General features: G+C 37.0%; 1 protein-coding gene across 5 annotated transcripts in view; it reads left to right on the top strand.

Annotated features, from left to right (window-relative positions):
• TRPS1 (transcriptional repressor GATA binding 1) overlaps positions 1-17,737 on the top strand; it is a 258,839-nt gene that overhangs the window by 41,017 nt on the left and 200,085 nt on the right. For 2 of the 5 annotated variants that reach the window (XM_019823047.3, XM_019823048.3), the window contains exons 2-3: positions 3,631-3,788; positions 7,162-8,090. In XM_019823047.3, coding sequence (XP_019678606.2) covers positions 3,752-3,788; positions 7,162-8,090 — 966 coding nt within the window. In that variant the 5' untranslated portion in view covers positions 3,631-3,751. The remainder of the gene's footprint in view (positions 1-3,630; positions 3,789-7,161; positions 8,091-17,737) is intronic. The other 3 variants (XM_006943352.5, XM_019823050.3, XM_019823049.3) reach the window with 2 other exon arrangements.

Below are 17,737 nucleotides of genomic sequence, written 5' to 3'. Positions count from 1 at the left end.
TTTATGAAGATTGAAGCAGTTTACAAAAAAGAGCAATCTACCATTGAAGTATTGCCCTAGAATCTGAAGAAATAGAAAACATTTAAACTCCTTCAGCAATTCTTGGGTTTATGATTTGGATAAACAGTGTTCTCTTGCATTTTATAGTTCACTTAAGCAATCTGATTTTGATCTGTATATATGGAGTAGACAGGATTCAAGGTTTTGTGTTTTTTTTTAAACCAATGAGCAAACACATATGTTCTTTAAAAACTGAACTTTATATGTCGTTCATATGGAAGCTATCTAGTTTGCTATAGGCCCCAAACTTGACCTTCCTTTTATTTTGCTATCACTTGCTTAATTATTTAAATTCTTTGTGGGAAACTTTTGATCAAAAGAAACAATTTGCTTTTTTTCTTTCTTTTTAATTTTTTTTATAAAAGCTACATGAAATGTGTAATTAATAACCCAGTACTCCTAGGTTGTTGATCCAAACAAGCATGGAAGAAGCATATATTAAGAAGACTATCACGTCTTTCCTTTTGTGTTAGCTTTGATTTTGAACACTTGAAAGTTTTACTATCTGGAAAAACAATAAGAAAATGTCATCTGGTATTATATGTTATGATGACAAGAACTGCTACTTATAATAAGAATCATACTCAGCAGGATTTGAGACTGAGGTTAAATTATATAGACTCGGTACTCTAACTTTTTAGCCTTGTTGAGGTGTTATCCATCCATCCATCCATCCATCCATCCATCCATCCATCCATCCATCTGTCCATCCATCCGTCCATCCGTCCATCCATCCATCCATCCATCCAAGGAATTAATCAATTGGAAGTGCACTCAGTTGAAATGGTATTTGAAGAGATACTCAAAGGCTTTCATTTTTCTTGAGAAATAAGGATTCCTTATAATATTTTCCTTTTCTTTTTAAAGATATCCTTCTCTCTAACATGAATAATAGTAAAATTATAGTCATCTTGCTGGATGTTTAGCACATACTTAGGCTGGGTATACATTTATTGAATGCATGAATATTGGAGGAAATGAATAACTGAGTGAATGGTAGACCTCAGTGGTATTTATGCCATCCTTAATTAGTGATGGTTTCATATTTTGTAGTCTTTCAGGGAAATTGGATAGAGTTTTTCTAAGGTAATAATACAGTGCTTAAGCCACTAACCAGAACCATTATAGAATCTTAGAGGCACAAAGTTTAGCAATCATATATTGTAATTCCCTCATATGAGTAAGAACAGAGGCTCAGAGAAGTGAAGGGGCCTGCCCTTGATTACATCAGCCGGTGATTCGAATCAGCTTCAGAAACTGGACATATAATTGGACATTCTTCCTTCCTTTGTTTAGGGTCAAGATGCTACAAATAGCATAGGAATTTATATCTCTTACCTTCAAGGAGTTTCTCATCTAATGGAAATAAATTCTTGTTTTAATCTGTATTGGATGGATGTGTTAGCTCTCTTTTTAAATTACTGCAGTAGTGGATTTCTTTGACTGAATAATTCATTTGATTACCTATTGCAAGGCTATTTGGAACAAGTATTTCATAAATGTATGTGTGAAAAAATATAATTCAAAGAATTCTCTCTATATGCACATATATAAACAAAAATATATACACACATATATATATGAAATAAAGCTAAATCATTAATGGTTAATTCAAATTATCTAGGAATAATAGAAAACTCAGATTCCTTTTGCTGTGAAGATGCCATTCTGAGAACATGAGTCACAGTCTTCTATAGAAAAAGGAATTTTTTCTTATATATTTAAGAATTTTAATTGTGAGATAAGATAGTTATCAAAATTATATTTTAAGCTCTAATGCTGATTATTTCCATTGATACTATAACATAGGAACAGTACAGTATCCTTTTGTTTCTTATAATAATTTTCTTTTTCATAAAAAATACAAAGGGGCGCCTGGGTGGCTCAGTCAGTTAAGTGTCTGACTTCGACTCAGGTCATGAACTCGCGGTTTGTGAGTTCGAGCCCCACGTTGGGCTCTGTGCTGACAGCTCAGAGCCTGGAGACTGCTTCAGATTCTGTGTCTCCCACTCTCTCTGCCCTACCCCTGCTTGCGCTCTGTCTCTATCTCTCAAAAATGAATAAACATTTAAAACAATTTTTAAAAAAAATACAAAGAAAGCCTTTAGATTTGTTTTAATTTAGGAGGAAATAATAATAGAAATAGGGATTTTTGCAAATGGAATGTCTTGTATCTCAGAGATGAAACTACAAATAGTACATTTTTAGGAAGCTAAGCATGTTTTAACCCACTTAAATATCTTGACACAAAATATATATTCATGTTATATCCGCTGTTGGAGGAGTGTACGTGTATTTGCGTAGGTGGAGAATGATGTGAAGGTGGGCATGCTCACCGTTTCCACCTCACCTACTCCCTAGCCCATAGGTGAGCTTTTAATCTCACAATTAAATAGAGAGGAGTTAGCAATTTTGAGTCTTGTAGCTCTTAAATTCTTCAGTGCCTCCTTATCCAGTTCACTTTAGCCCCATTATCTAAATGGTCGTTTATAGCAGGCCTACTGTAAACTGGCATTTTGAACTACTTTTGGTAGTCAGTATGAGGGATATTACTACATAGTTGAATGAAGAGGTTTAAAATAAAGTTGCCAGAACACTCCTTGATGTGGTTATCTTCCTTCCTTCCTTCCTTCCTTCCTTCCTTCCTTCCTTCCTTCCTTCCTTTTTTTTCTTTTCTTTTCTTTTCTTTTCTTTTCTTTTCTTTTCTTTTCTTTTCTTTTCTTTTCTTTTCTTTTCTTTTCTTTTTTTCTTTTCTTTTCTTTTCTTTTCTTTTCTTTTCTTTCTTTTCTCTTTTCTTTCTTTCTCTTTCTTTCTTTCTTTCTTTCTTTCTTTCTTTCTTTCTTTCTTTCTTTCTTTCTTTCTTTCTTTCTCTAATTATTTTATGACCATTACTATAATATCTGCCTCAATAATTTCACTTAGATAATAAAGATGATGTTATAATGATGGTCCATCATGATTTTATGAACTTCTATATCAAGAGCAAAAATAAAAGATTACTAAAAATAGCTAAAAAGATGGCATGTGTTCTAGCGTGTCATGTTTCTGTAACTGTTGGTTCGGAAGGCTTACGTAGATCTCAGTTCTCGATGGCATTGCAGGGACTCCTTTCTCGGCCACTTGGTGTGCACTGCTACTATGAGTTTGGAAGACATTGGCAATGGGTGCAACTTCTTGTCTTCAGCTGTGACTGTACAATATCAGTAGATACACTTTATATCTTTTGCAGAAGCATTTCCCCTCCATGTTTACTAACCAAGAGCATTTATCCCCACCCCAGCGTAGGTAAGTATTCTGGTCCTTAGCCTTCGGGAGTTTTAGAGGTTAAATCATACATCACAGTCTTTTGTGAAAATGACTTCTGTAATCTTTTATATCACGCTCCTTCTTCTCCTGCTGCTTTATTAAAACCCAGGGGAGGGAAGATCTTGCTCAAGGTTTGCTCATGCATTTATTAGGTATCTTTCAAGCAGCGTGCGGTGCTGGCATATCAATGTATTTTAGGTGTGATACATTAAAGCCTATTTACATCATTTAGGAAGGAAAATATTTTTTTGTTTTGTTTTGCAGATGTACAGATCAGCTCTCAAAATGTCTTCTGTGTCTTCCGAGCGTCTTCTAAGACAATTGCATTAGCCTCCTGCTAGTTGACTAATAGAATTAATAATTGTAGAAAGCACTCTAAAGCCACATGCCTTATGAAGTCAATGCTGGGTATGATTTTACAAGTATGTGATCTATTTTTTCAAGTGAAAATGTTAACTGGAAAAGTTCTTGGCACGCAGTAAAACATCATGCAATCTGTTATGTCTCTTAAAGATAATAACTTGAGGGTGGCTATAGTCTTACGATATCTAACTTATGACTTGTTAGGGGAGTTTCTTTCACTTAGAAGTATTGCAAATGTGCTTATATTTACATAATATGTCATTCTCAAAAGTTATGGTGATATAATTCCAGCAAAAATTATTTTTCTATAACTACTTCAAAGTATAGTCAACTAAATTAACCAGGATTATTTTTTTTTGAAGAAACTAAAAAGAACATGCCCCTTCCACCCACAACAAAAAAGAAAACACAAATGACCTTTCTGATACTTCTTTGAAGTTTTAGCAGTTTAACATTATTTGTGATGTATATTTTTAAGGGCTGTGTTCAGCATGAGGAGTCAGTGAGTCATATGGGTTCCAAAGTTCTGTTCTTGGTGGAAGAGGGAACTGAAATTTGAAAGGATGAAAATTTAATTAAATCATTTTTTCTCTTAGTTACTGTAATTGCTGGTTCAGTAGTTTTTAAACTATGACCTATTACTTTTCTTCATGATAACAATAAATCAACAAGGTCTAATTTTTTTTTGTTTTGCAAAACAAGTGAAATTTTTCCATATTAACATATTTATATCTATTCACTGTTAAGTATTTTATCTTAGTTCCTTGCTCTGTAAAATGTTGCTGTTTTTCTAATCAACTTGACATTAATATATGGACAGAAACCATTTTCTCTTCATTTTAATGGAAAGAAAATCTTAACGAATTGGGTTATTTCATATTCATTTCTTTATGAATCCTGCCTTTCATATAGATTTCTGTTTTTCTGTGTAACCTTATTTATTTCATTGGGGTGCATTACTGTTAGGTTTTATTTCCATTAAGAAGATGATCTTAAAATACAAATGATATGGTTGTTCAGTATTTGTCCAAGAAAAGATTAAATTGCAATAGTTCCTAAAGACTTTTATGTGTAATGGAAAAAACAAACACGAAATTCTGGAGGGAAAGGCAAGAGATGCTATAGCAAATCATTACATTTGTATGTGTAGTAATGGCTGATACTCTATAAACCAGGATGTCTTTTTCTTTAGGCCATGGTAAGAACAGCATTTTTTTTTAATTCAAATTCTTGTTTAAATAATAACTGGTTTCTTAAACTTCCTTTTTATTATTATTTTTTTTTCATGTTTAGTTTTCCTTTTGTTGACTACCAGTAAAATTGCCCTCCACTCTTGCATGTGTTGGTTCAAGTTCCCAAATTCTGTCACTTTTGACAGAGGACCAGGGGTCTCTTAAAGTGTTGGCATCAACCAATAAGACATGAACATGCAAACATTAAAAAATAAATACGTTAGAGGCGCCTGGCTGGCTCAGTCAGTGGAGTGTGCAACTCTTGATCTCGAGATCGTGTGTTTGAGCCCCATGTTGGATGGGGAGATTACTGGGAAAAAAATCTTAAAATAGATAAATAAATAGATAAATAAAAATAAGCTGACCATTGTTCCATTTTTTTTTAATAAGCAGTGGTTACCTAGCTTAGTTTATTTTAAGACCCAATGATAATGACACCAAGGTGAAGACTCACTCCCTGCTCCCTGCCTTGACCAGGCAGGTTTACATGGCTTCATGACCATCAGTGGTACTTGAAACTTCAACCCTTCATCCTATCAATGTTTTTGTTGTTGTTGTTGTTCCAGGAGGAACATATACAGATTCTGTGCATATTTGTTGACTCATGTTATTGTTGTACTAAAAAGAAGAGTATACTTTCTTTAGTGCAGTTAATATTTTTTGACATTATTTTTGTAAAGTGAAGTTTCCCCTTGCAAATGATTCTTTATAGTCAACCAGGGCATTAACTTGGCTCAGTGATTCATATTATACACATTTGCTTGACCAGCTCTTCAGAAATGAAGGTACATCCATATATGTCCAAAGCCAGTGTGGCTCCTCAGCACTTGTGAGAAATTACAGATGAGAATGACTAAAACGTGTTATTAATTTGGATTTTCTCAGGACATGTTGGATAATCATGGTGTAACTAACTCTGTTAAATCTGCCCCTGTGGCAGAGTCAGCTAGTAAAGAGGACTTGTCTTATTAGTCAGTCACAGGTGGATTTTCCTACGGGACATTTGGGGTGACAACTGACGGCATTTGCAGTGTTTCGGTTGGGAGATTAAGGGGACATAAGCCATGAACCTCGGTTCTGGACTAGCCTTAGTTGCTGCATTTTTTTATGGACACACCACACAAATTGTTTCTTATCTCCTCATACTGAAGTTCTGATTCATTAGACTCCAGTAGGGGAATTTGTCACAGTATTCTTATTTTGACCATTCTCCTTGATGGCACTAACTTGAAAGGCACAGTCAAGGCAGCATGTGAAGGTGAACCTTGGGGAGGGTGCTGATAGTTGGCCATTCCAAGCTACAAAATGACAGCGTCATATGATTCAGTTTAATATTTTACTTTAGTCTCCAGCGTGCTCCTGATGGTGAAATTGGTACTGTTTCCACCTGGTTGTGCTAAGAATCCAGGACTTAGTTAGCTTCCCCATCATGCTACATAGAGTCCTAGTAAAAGCCAACCTGGTCACTCTGATATGGACCAGGTTTTCCTCCTAACTTTCAGGCAAGCTCTCCAACTGGGGCTTAAAGAAATTTATCGGTAGGACAGAGATGAGACATTTGTTACCCTCCATTCCTGAAAGTAATAGGACAGTTTTCACTTTGTTTATAACATGCTGTTTCTGTCTTTTGACTATGAGGATATTTTGGTTGAAATTACATTTATAGCTTGGTTGCACAGTATGTAACCATATTGAATTCCAATTTATGTTGTTTATATACATAGCATATAAATAAACGTGTAATATATATTCTGTAAACATAAATGCATATATATTTCATAAACATAGCATGTGTATTTAATATACATAATATATAAGGTTTATAAATAAGCATGTATACAGCATCAACTGTACCTGAAGAAAGTGAGCAAAAAATATCATTGGCAAACAAGAATAATAGGAAAGATAGAGCTATCAATGACAATAAATATTTTGGTATTCATAAAACCATTTAAAAATAGCAAATGAGCCACTCTATGACAAAAATAATTCTAAATGTAAATATTTGCTTTAGTCTCAGGTGGGTTTTGTTTTTTTTTTTTTTTTGCTAGTTTTCAAACATTTTTTTTTCCCTAGAGGAAGATTTTTGTATGCACCTTAAAAAAGCCTCAAGTAAGAATAAGTAAAATGTTCTATATTAGGTTGCATCTCTGCAACTTTCAAATAACCTCACATTTCCTTTTCCCTTGCATTTTTACAGATATGGTCCGGAAAAAGAACCCCCCTCTGAGAAACGTTGTTAGCGAAGGCGAGGGCCAGACCCTGGAGCCTATAGGTACAGAAAGCAAGGTGTCTGGAAAGAACAAAGAATTTTCTGCAGATCAGATGTCAGAAAATACAGATCAGAGTGATGCTGCAGAACTGAATAATAAGGAGGAACATCGCTTGCATGGCCAAGATTCATCCTCTAGCAGCAAGAAGGGCCCCAAAAGCTCCAGCCTGAGTGAGAAGGCTGGCTTCAATTATGAAAGCCCCAGTAAAGGAGGAAACCTTCCCTCGCATCCACATGATGAGGTGACAGATAGAAATATGTTGGCTTTCTCATCTCCAGCTGTGGGGGGAGTCTGTGAGCCCTTGAAGTCTCCTCAACGAGCAGAGGCAGATGACCCTCAAGATACGGCCTGCACCCCAGCAGGGGACTCATTGGAGACGAAGGAAGATCATAAGATGTCACCAAAGGCCACGGAGGAAACAGGGCAGGCGCAGAGTAGTCAAGCCAATTGTCAAGGCTCAAGCCCAGTTTCAGTGGCCTCCAAAAACCCACAAGTGCCTTCAGATGGGGGTGTAAGACTGAATAAATCCAAAACCGACTTACTGGTAAATGACAACCCAGACCCGGCACCTCTGTCTCCAGAGCTTCAGGACTTTAAATGCAATATCTGTGGATATGGTTACTATGGCAATGACCCCACAGATCTGATTAAGCACTTCCGAAAGTATCACTTAGGACTGCATAACCGCACCAGGCAGGATGCTGAGCTGGACAGCAAAATCTTGGCCCTTCATAACATGGTGCAGTTCAGCCATTCCAAAGACTTCCAGAAGGTCAACCGTTCCGTGCTTTCTGGTGTGCTGCAGGACATCAATTCTTCAAGGCCTGTTTTACTAAATGGGACCTATGATGTACAGGTTTGTGCTTTGTGTTGTTCTCTCTTTATACAGAAAAGGTTACTGGTAATGAAGTGTGAATTCTTGCACGCATGGTAAAATCAAGTTCCCAGAACCAAAGGGGTAGCTTGCTAGGTTCAGCGGGAGGATGGACACACTCCATAGCCATTTTATCCAAATGTGTATTCAGAGGGGTCTTTAATCTCTTATCATGGAAAATAGTCCCAATATCTCTATTAGGTTGGGAAAAGCCTTTTCACGGGATTAGGTAGGCTTCATATTTCTAGAAATATTTCGTGGTAATTTGGTGTTTTCACAGTCTTCCCAAAAATGGCACTCACCTTTATAGTTCCACACGATAGTAGTATATGCTTTGTTCTAATCTTAGATTAGAAATCTTTTGCTATAGTCTTTGCTTCAGTGAGGATCTTTCCTGTGTCTTGCATTAGGATTTAATTTTATACTCGGCCTGGCGTCAAATTGGACTCGGTTTGTGTCATATGGACAGTTACACAGATATACTCCAGAAAAAGCAACCTAATTGCAAATGAAAATTTGGAAATAAAAGTTTACATTGATTATAAAGAAGTCAACGTGATTGTAAGTAGTAGGGACACCAGAATGACCTTGGTGCAGGCCAATAAAGCATTCCTTTCCGCATTTAAGGAAAATAGTAATTTATGAAAGCATTTAGCAGTAATTTAGATTTCTGCCTTTATTAAAACTGGCATACCTTTTTGATCTACTCTTCTGTCTTTAGTTTATGGCATATGTGAAATGGAAAAAAAAAATCTACCATTTCAAATAGAATGAAAGGCAGAACTGACGCTAAAGAAATGTATTCATTTCATTTTAAGCAATTTTAGCCTAGTCAGTACTCATGGTCAGCTTGAGAAAGTGTATTCGTTTCTGTTACCATCTGTAGTTTTTTATTGTATTATGCGGCCAGAGGATTTCAAAACATATTAGGTTTAATATTAACCTTCTTTAGGAATGATCAGAAGAAGTACCAGAGAACTAATGAAATTACATCATACTTATCTGACCTCCTAATTCCCTTAAAATATCAGTCATTTTGATCAACCCAATAGCTCTAGCACATTGGCTGTAGACCTCTTTATTGACCTAGTGCCAATTAAGAAAGGCAGGCAAAGGAATTCTGAATAACAGGTAGTGAACTTATTTCAGTACTTGTAAAAAAGAATCAGAGGAGAAATTTCCCAAGCCTTTAAAAATGTCAGAACAGCAATCTTATCACTTTCAAAGGGAGATAGGAAGAACTCTTAAAAAGCCAGTTTCATCTTTGTAGAGCTCTCTTAAAAATTCCATCCTACTTTGTGAATTTCCACAAATAGAATTATTTCTGTGGAGCAGCAAATTAAGCCAACATAGTTATTATGCATGAAAGCCGCATGCTTTGAACTGCTGTCTTATTAAAGATCATTTCACTGTCTTATGTCAGATACACTCTGCTGTCAAACCATGATTGGAAAGCAAATACGTGTTTTAGATAAAAGGGTTAGAAGTGAATAATGTCAGTATGTGAACTGGTGTTTTATAATTAGCAAGTAATATGATGTTAATACCTGGATTTCCGGCAGGAGTTTCAGTTTGTTCACTCTGGGGACAAGTTCTGAAGGCAGCTGATCTGGGCTGTCAGGAAGGCTCTAAAATGAAGATTACTAAAGGCCGATGGTTTAGAAGAATTCAGATTTTTAAACACACTTCCATTTCCCCCAAACAGTTATTTGTTAGGTTCTTAGTTATTTATAGTAAAGTTTATGTTTGGGTAGAATGAGCTGGACACTTTTCCTGGGCAGTGATGTTAGAAATAAAACAGATGTGTGAGCTCTCCGAGTTTGAACTAATAGAAGGAGAAATAAAACAGCTGATCCTAAACTATGCTGTCTACTAAGTGCTGCAGAAGCACCCAGTAAAGAAGACAGAGAGGGGTAGGAAATAGCATCCAGGGAGATAATCTTGTTAAGATCAATTTTTTTTTTCCAGAGAAATAATATGGCTAAAAATAGGAAAAAGCAATCTGTGGGGAAAGCAGATGATTATTTCAAAGAAACGATTGGATTTAGAAGCAAGTCTAAAGAGAGTTAACTTTTTTCAGCGTAGGAATAGAACACTAAATACACTTTTAGGCCAAATGCTGATCTTGAGGACTCGGCACATGCCAGATGTTGATGCAGAAATGTGTCCGAAGATGAGTAACTTATTAGTACTTTTATGCTGAAATAAATATTGAGCGGCTTCCCTGTATGCATAAACTGAATAAAAGCACATCTGAAATTCCCCTTTTTACCCGCAAGGGTTTGTGTGCTGAAATGCCGTTTGAGGGCCTTCTTTCCTTGGCTCTGGAACTGTGTGGGGACTAAAAGCTGTGCAGGATAAAATGCTGACTGTAGAATTTCTTTAACACGGTTCTGTCAGACATTTGTAGTAAGTTAATGGCTGTGTGTGTATTCTGATAAAAAGATGTTGGTAAATATGAGTGTTACAGACGAGTAATCATTCTATTTCAGGAATTATTTATGTAAATCTGTAATGTAAGCTAATAATAAATGTAACGAATGACCAATTCATTAATCTTTTTCAATTAAACTGGCCTTTTTTTTTTTTTAAACATTCAGGACAGTTGGTGGTTAATGATAGATTTATGACATTTTAGGCAAAAAAAAAAAAAAAAAAGCCAGAAGTACAGGACATAAGAACTCTGTGGCTTTGATCTGTATTATAGTTTGACACGGATGATTTTAAATAATTTGAACTGACTCAATTGCAAACATAAGATATACCATTGGGAAAAAGAAATAATTTAAACAAATGTTACGATTTCCAGTTCCAAGTTCAGATTATTTGACATGTATTTGTGGGAATAATTGAAGTTTAGACATACTCGTACTGACAAGTATTCACTTCTGTGTAAATTTTATTACAAATAGGGAAGTCAAAGAATTCTATATTCCTTTAAAAATAGCACCAAATAACAATGTTTCTTTATACTGCAGAGTTAGATAGAGCCCCAGTTGGATAATGGAGCCCCAGTTGGATAATAGAGCCCCAGTTGGGTAATGGAGGCCACCTTAAATGGCCATATCATGAAACTAGGACAGTCTTCCCTGAGTGTTGAATTCAGATCCTCCCCGTCATATGTCATACGTTGAGGTAGCATGCCCAGCCCTGAGATCAGAAGGCATGCCAATTCTTTACCAAGAAAAACAAGGGAAGATATAATGGCTAGCTTAGAGCTATTTGACTTGATTGGGATGTTAGTTTTTTAATTTTTAAATGTAACCTGGGTTTTATCAATTGTTATGCCTAAATTTTTTTAAAATAATGGATGTAACATGATTGGTAAGTCCTTCCTGTAATTTTTACTACCTGTATTCAGCCTTTGAGGCTCACATATAGACCATAATAGGACAAGAGATTGAGTTCTTCAAAAAGTAATTACAGCTTCTTTCTTTGTAATCTGCTTTATTATGCTTATATTTAAACCATCGCTGAATGGAGGCCGAAGTTGTTAAACATCGACTTTGCTGTTTCATTAGGGCTTAATGTGCTGTGCATTAGGGCATTTGCGTCATCTTTATGGGGGAGCTCTTAGTCCTTAGATCAGGTTATAAACGTCGGAGTCCTGTCAAGATGTGCTTCCCACGGGAAAGTGTTGAAGCTATCCCAAGTTTATAAATGCTCACAAGGTACATGTTGCCTTTCCTTATTAGTGTACCTTTTCTGTTATTCTGCATTATTCAAGACTCCCAGAAGGGAGCTACAGGATTCCAGCTATTAAATTTATTTTGGCCTTTAATGAAATTTTAAGGTTAATAGAAAAATCTCACTATTAACTTACCAGTTACTGTCTTGTGTCTGAGCTAGGAGCACTACATTTCTGTTCTGTAAATATTTTTATCAGAGTTGCACAATATGTCATGTTAGAAGCAGGAAGAACAGATTTTAGAGATAGGAAGTCATCCTTTGTATTTGTGTTTTCAACATATTTAACTCCGTGAGCTTTATAGACCCTTAACATATGGCAGTACATTGATTTGAACAGGGGGTTAACAGCTTGGTCTGGGGGGAAAAAATCTGAGAACATTAATCTCATTTTGGTTTATTTTGACTTTTCTTGAATTTTGCTTCCAAATATTTATTTTTTGCCGTGGAGTTTCCTTTGATCTGGAGTAGGAGGGAAGTGGTAGATCTTAGCAGGTTCTGTTTCTTTGTTTTTCTGAGTTGAGGACAATTGCACTTTAGAACAACTGGTGAATGAGACTTTAATCACTTCAGACTGTCTATAGAGTACAGAATGTTTGTCATATGAACCCATACTTGTTTTCAGGTCTGTGCCTCTTTAACAAGTAATAAAGTGTGCAAAATAAAACATATGCTCACCCTAGGGCCATCAAACAAAGTAAAGTTCTGGCATTTGCCAGGTTATTTTCCTCATCAAGATGGCCGAGCTGGATAGTGTAGCTTCCCAGGGAGGGGGGTAGAGTAGTTTGACTGTCTTCACTAATCCTTTCACCTGCATGTTGGTTAAATCTCCATGTGGCTTTGTTGCAAGAGAGTCAGTATGAGGAATGTCAATCTCTCCTTGATTTTCAGTTTTCTTGCTATCATTTAAAGAACGTGTATCACTTTCTTGAATATCAGTATTTCTCTCTAGGCAGAATGTTGAGAAGAAGAAATCCATGGTTATTAGTGCATCGAATCAAATTTAGCATTATTCAACTCTTAATAAAAAATGTTTTAAAAAATTAAGAAAAAAAATGATCCTCAAATCTGCTAACCATATCAAGTCAGCAGGTCAGTCAGTGCATTTTGTTTCTTGGGTCATTGGAATTACGGCATACATGGAGCTGTTTGGAAACACGGATTCATAAGTAGTGCCCAACCCCAAGAAAGTTTGGAGGGACGGGTTGCATGAAGTCTGTTTCTGAGAATCTAAATTAGACCATAGACCTCTTGAATTCTTCATCATATGCTTTTAGTTTGAAGTAAGTGTTAGGAATTTTCAGAATATCAGAGAAGATCGTGGCTTTAGTTAAATTGGAAGTCAGATGTAAAATTTATTTTTCTGTATTTTAATTTGATACATACTTTTCTCATCAATAACTTATATAATCAAAATTGTACGTATCTTTCGGGTTGTCTTCCAATTTTGGATTCACTTCTGACAATAGCTAACAATTGATTAAGGGTTTCTTTCATGCATATGTAGATCTAAGCTCTTTATGTGAATTAATTAACTTATCTTCATAAAAACCCTTGATGTAGACATCACTATTATGTCCATTTTTTTTTAAGTGAGAAAGTAGGCATAGAGGAATTCAAGTAACCTGTCCAAGATCACACAGATGTGTAAGTAGGGTAAATGGGATGTAAGCCAGGGTACACAGGCTGCTGAAACCTTCTTCACAACCACTATAACATGAACTTCACAAATACAAGACTGAGTTGACTTCAACTACAAAAGCAAGGAAGAGAATCCAACTGCATGTAAGGAAGGAGATACAAGACTGGTACACCAGGGCTCTTTGATGCATCCTCTGGGAATCACATTGAATTTGGGGACTTCAGTGATTTTTTTTTTGAGATTGTCTCTTATCCAGTCCATGCAGTGTAATGCTGCCTTATTGGAACTTAGTAGACTCATAATTGAAATCATTGAAAAGAAAATAGCGTTGCTGATTTGCCTTTTTTTTAAATTACTGTGATTCATTTCTACTGGTATTTTTGCTACAGAAGCTAGTTCCGATAGAGCGAGGAAGGGCCAGATTTTGATTTAATCAATCAAGGGTGCAATGCTTTATCCCTAAATGAAGCAACATTTTATCCATGTATTAGATTTCTTTTATATTCCCCTCATTTGGAGGACTTTGGTTTAGAGATTTGTGATTTAATATACGGCCAGAGAGTTGTGTTCTTCTCTTCTGGTTACTAGGCACAATCCAGGAGTTGGTTTATCTATGAAGGTTAAATATTACGGAGATGCATCCAGCTCCCATTTATGTTCTCTATTGCTGTGTAATTAAAGTTTTATTCTTTGCTCACGAGTAAGTACAGGAACGGGTGTGAGGCACAGAAGACACCAGAGTGTCTTCAGAGTGTCTCATGTGCATGTACTGCACACCCCAAAGGAGCTCAGAGCCCTGTGGTCTCCCTACATTCTGAAAGTGAGGGGTGGGGCCACAGGGAGGGACTTGAGAAATACTTCTCCTCTTGCAGCCCCCCTTTAATACTTAGATGACTCACTAATGTCAGCCTGTCAGCCTGAAGAACACCTGAATTCTTTCATGAGTCCACTAACATATTTGGGGATCTTATAATAAACAGTGGTTTGTTCTAAGACCTGTTTTTCCAGCTGATGGGAGGCTGCACTGGCATCTCAAAGTCAACCTGCCTAAAGTTAAAGTTGTTAGCTCCTTCCCTAATGGTCCCCCCGCCCCCCGCCCTTTCTAATGTACTCCCATTTCCAAATTGGTGGGGCTGGAAATACCACAGTTACCCTGGATTTCTTTCTGATGTGTATCTCCCCCCAAACAATGGAGTAGTTTGCTCTGGTCTTCCCCGCCTGATGCTTCTATGGCCCCCACCCTTCATGTTTACTTAGTAGATTCTTAGTGGTTTCCTAGTTACTTCTTGTCTCTTTCTGATAGCTTCTGTTCTCTTCTTTTCCTTTCTCTTCAGCTCTTGCCTCAACCCCATACCTTCCTCCATCGCTCCTCTCCTTTTCCTTTCTCTCTTTTCTCCCTCCTTCTGCCTTCTCTCCTCCTTCTCTTCCTCCCTCCTTTAATTAATTTTTAAAAATTCTGTTTAGAGGTCCATCATCCTACATTTTGTAGGAAGTATAGGTCTACTTTCTAGAAAAGGTGTATCATTTTAATTATACTTACATAATTAAATATAACTCCCCAGTCTCTCCACCATTCTCCAAATCTTCTCTCATCCCCCAGTCTCCCTTCACATTTCCCTAGAACAGCTTGCACCTTTTCACTGCCATTCACACTGGACTCGCTTTGTTTCCTGCACCTGAAGAGCCTTTCCACAATCACTGCCTTTGAGGCTCATCTCAAGTGGCAACTCTGTGTCCCCCGCTCAGTTTCTCCTTCCAGAAGCTGACCTGGCCCTGCTGCTTGGGTCCTCTTCCTCTGTGTTGTCACGGAACTGGGTTCCTCTCCCAGCAGAAGCACATGCACTCTACTGTCCTTGTCATTTATGTCCTTGTGAACTCTCTGCAGCAGCCCACAGACACGTGGGGTTTTGGACCCTGTGACTTCTGTGTGCGTCGTCTGTGTTCGGCACACAGGAGGCATGCAACAAAACACCCTTCCCTAGAGGAAGGATGTTCCACGGTGCCGCCACTCTGTTTTCCCATTTAAGACGCTCTTTAGCACAAATACCCGATTCTTATTTATCTCCATGAAGAGCCGGTGGCACAGGTAGGTCAGATGCAGGAGAGGGGTTAGTTCTGTGGATAATGCCCCCAGCCTTATAATTCACCTGCATTACATTTTTCCTTGTAAGACAATGTTTTTCTAAATTGTTGAGACTGACTTTAAGATTGATTGGTATTCTGTCAGCCCAAATACCAAATAATCATAGAGACTTAGTTCAGTTTATTATGCTGAGTGATGTAGGAAAACCAGTAGGGGTGGACCCTTGATGGCTGTAATCCAAAAGCTGGTAATAAAAATGTGCATAATTTAATTAAAATTTTTATTGTTATTTTTTTTATTTTTGAGACAGAGCGAGAGCAGGGGACAGGCAGAGAGAGAGGGAGACACAGAATCCGAAGCAAGCCCCAGGCTCCGAGCTGTCAGCACAGAGCCCGACACAGGGCTCGAACTCACAAACCGTGAGATCATGACCTGAGCTGAAGTCGGATGCTTAACGGACTGAGCCACCCAGGCGTCCCAAAATGTGCATAATTTAAAATATGCCGTGTTTTGCACTTAAAATCAAGTTGAGTTTTGGTTATCCCCCCACAAAAAATATGGTTGGCTCTTACAATTCAAAAAACTGTTTGGATTTGTTCCTTATTTTTAAGGAGGGTGTTTATTGGCGTTACGGCAGGGACAACCAGGAGCAGCAGGAATAGGATGTGATAGTGGGGGGCTAAGAGACTCGCCATCTAATTCGATTTGTTGTTGGAATGTTTAAGCATGTAGTCTCTCCCAGAGACTGCAGCACCCCCCATGCTGCACGGTGCTTTCTGAAGCACTCTCCAAGGCAGAAATGCTGCCTATGTAGATTAACACGTTCATTCCGACTATAGCTATTTTCGGCCAAGATCGGCCCTGACAGATTTCTTCAAGCTCTTTGTAACTTCAGTATTTGAACAGTGATTTTTAACAACTTAGCTTTTTATTAAGTGAAGGTTTTACTTTTTTGACTAACAGCCCATAACCTCAAGTCCCCTTAAATTAGTACCCTCCTAATTGTCTCTGTTGCTATCAATTATAGTACTTGAAAGTGAACCACATCTGAGGAAGAGTTTGTGTTTAGTTCAAACACCTCTTTTTGTTCCGCTGACAATAAGTACATGTGCTGAAGTGTCATTTTGGGAGTTCTTGAGGCTTCAAAAAATCTTTTCCTTTGACATATTTTCTTAGATATCATTCTTACCAGTTTTTATTCCATATTATTAGAAGGAAATAAATTAATTAAAGTTAAAGTCTTTGAAAAAAAGCCAGTCTTTTATGTTTTTAACTTCAACAGTGAAACATTTTTGTGAAAAGACATATGTAAATAAATTATAAACAAAGGCCAATGAAACACACTACATGGAAGGAATAGTTTTTAAAACTAACTTAAAAATGGAAGAAAAAGCCATCCTAGTCCTTATTCAGTGAAAAGTAACTTCAAATCTGTTCTTTTTCATGCCTTCACAGATAAGTTGGTTGTTTCTAAACTGTAACTCATAAGCAAATGGCTCCCTAGTCATTTGTTTTTTGGGTGAAAGATACATTTTGTTCAGTTTTTTGAAGAAGCCCAAATATGTCAGGTTGAGTCAACGGTGGGGGGAGGTGTGTGAATTACAATCACTTTTTTTTTTATCCCAGGTAACTCAGGGGATTTTGGGGGGGGGGATTTCCATCTATGCTCACATCTCCCATAATGACTCCATTCAACCCAGATATATTGAGCCCTTGCTTGTGTCCAAAGATGAATAAAATATTATTCCTTCAGTCCAAGAAGGAATATAAACAGAAACATGTGCTTAGTAACAACAGAATCCTACCTTTTCGTTTACAGCTAAGAATACTGCGATTGACAAGTTTATGAATTTGTCATGGAATGACTTCACCATTTTCCCACTATGTAGTCTTTTCATCGGCTTAGCACGAGCAATTACATTAGGTAGTTCATTTTATTAAATAATAATCCCATTCATGTGACTAGTACTGTAGACTGTGCTAACATGGTATTCACTAGCTACATGTGCCCATTTAAATTTCGGTTAATTTAAATTCGTGAAAAGTTAATAAAAATTACTTAAATCAGTTCTTTGGTTGCACTAGCCCTGTTTCAAGTGTTTAGTAGCCACACGTGGTCCGTGGCCATGGTAGAGACAGGGTAGATTGCAGAACATTTCCAGCATCTCAGAAAGTTCTTTTGGACGGTATTGATCTTCAGTTTGCAAATCAGTTTCA

The sequence above is a fragment of the Felis catus genome, chromosome F2, assembly GCF_018350175.1.
Source record: "Felis catus isolate Fca126 chromosome F2, F.catus_Fca126_mat1.0, whole genome shotgun sequence".
Lineage (NCBI taxonomy): Eukaryota > Metazoa > Chordata > Mammalia > Carnivora > Felidae > Felis > Felis catus.
Note: the sequence above shows the minus strand (reverse complement) of the source record. Positions and strands in the feature narration are given on the sequence as shown.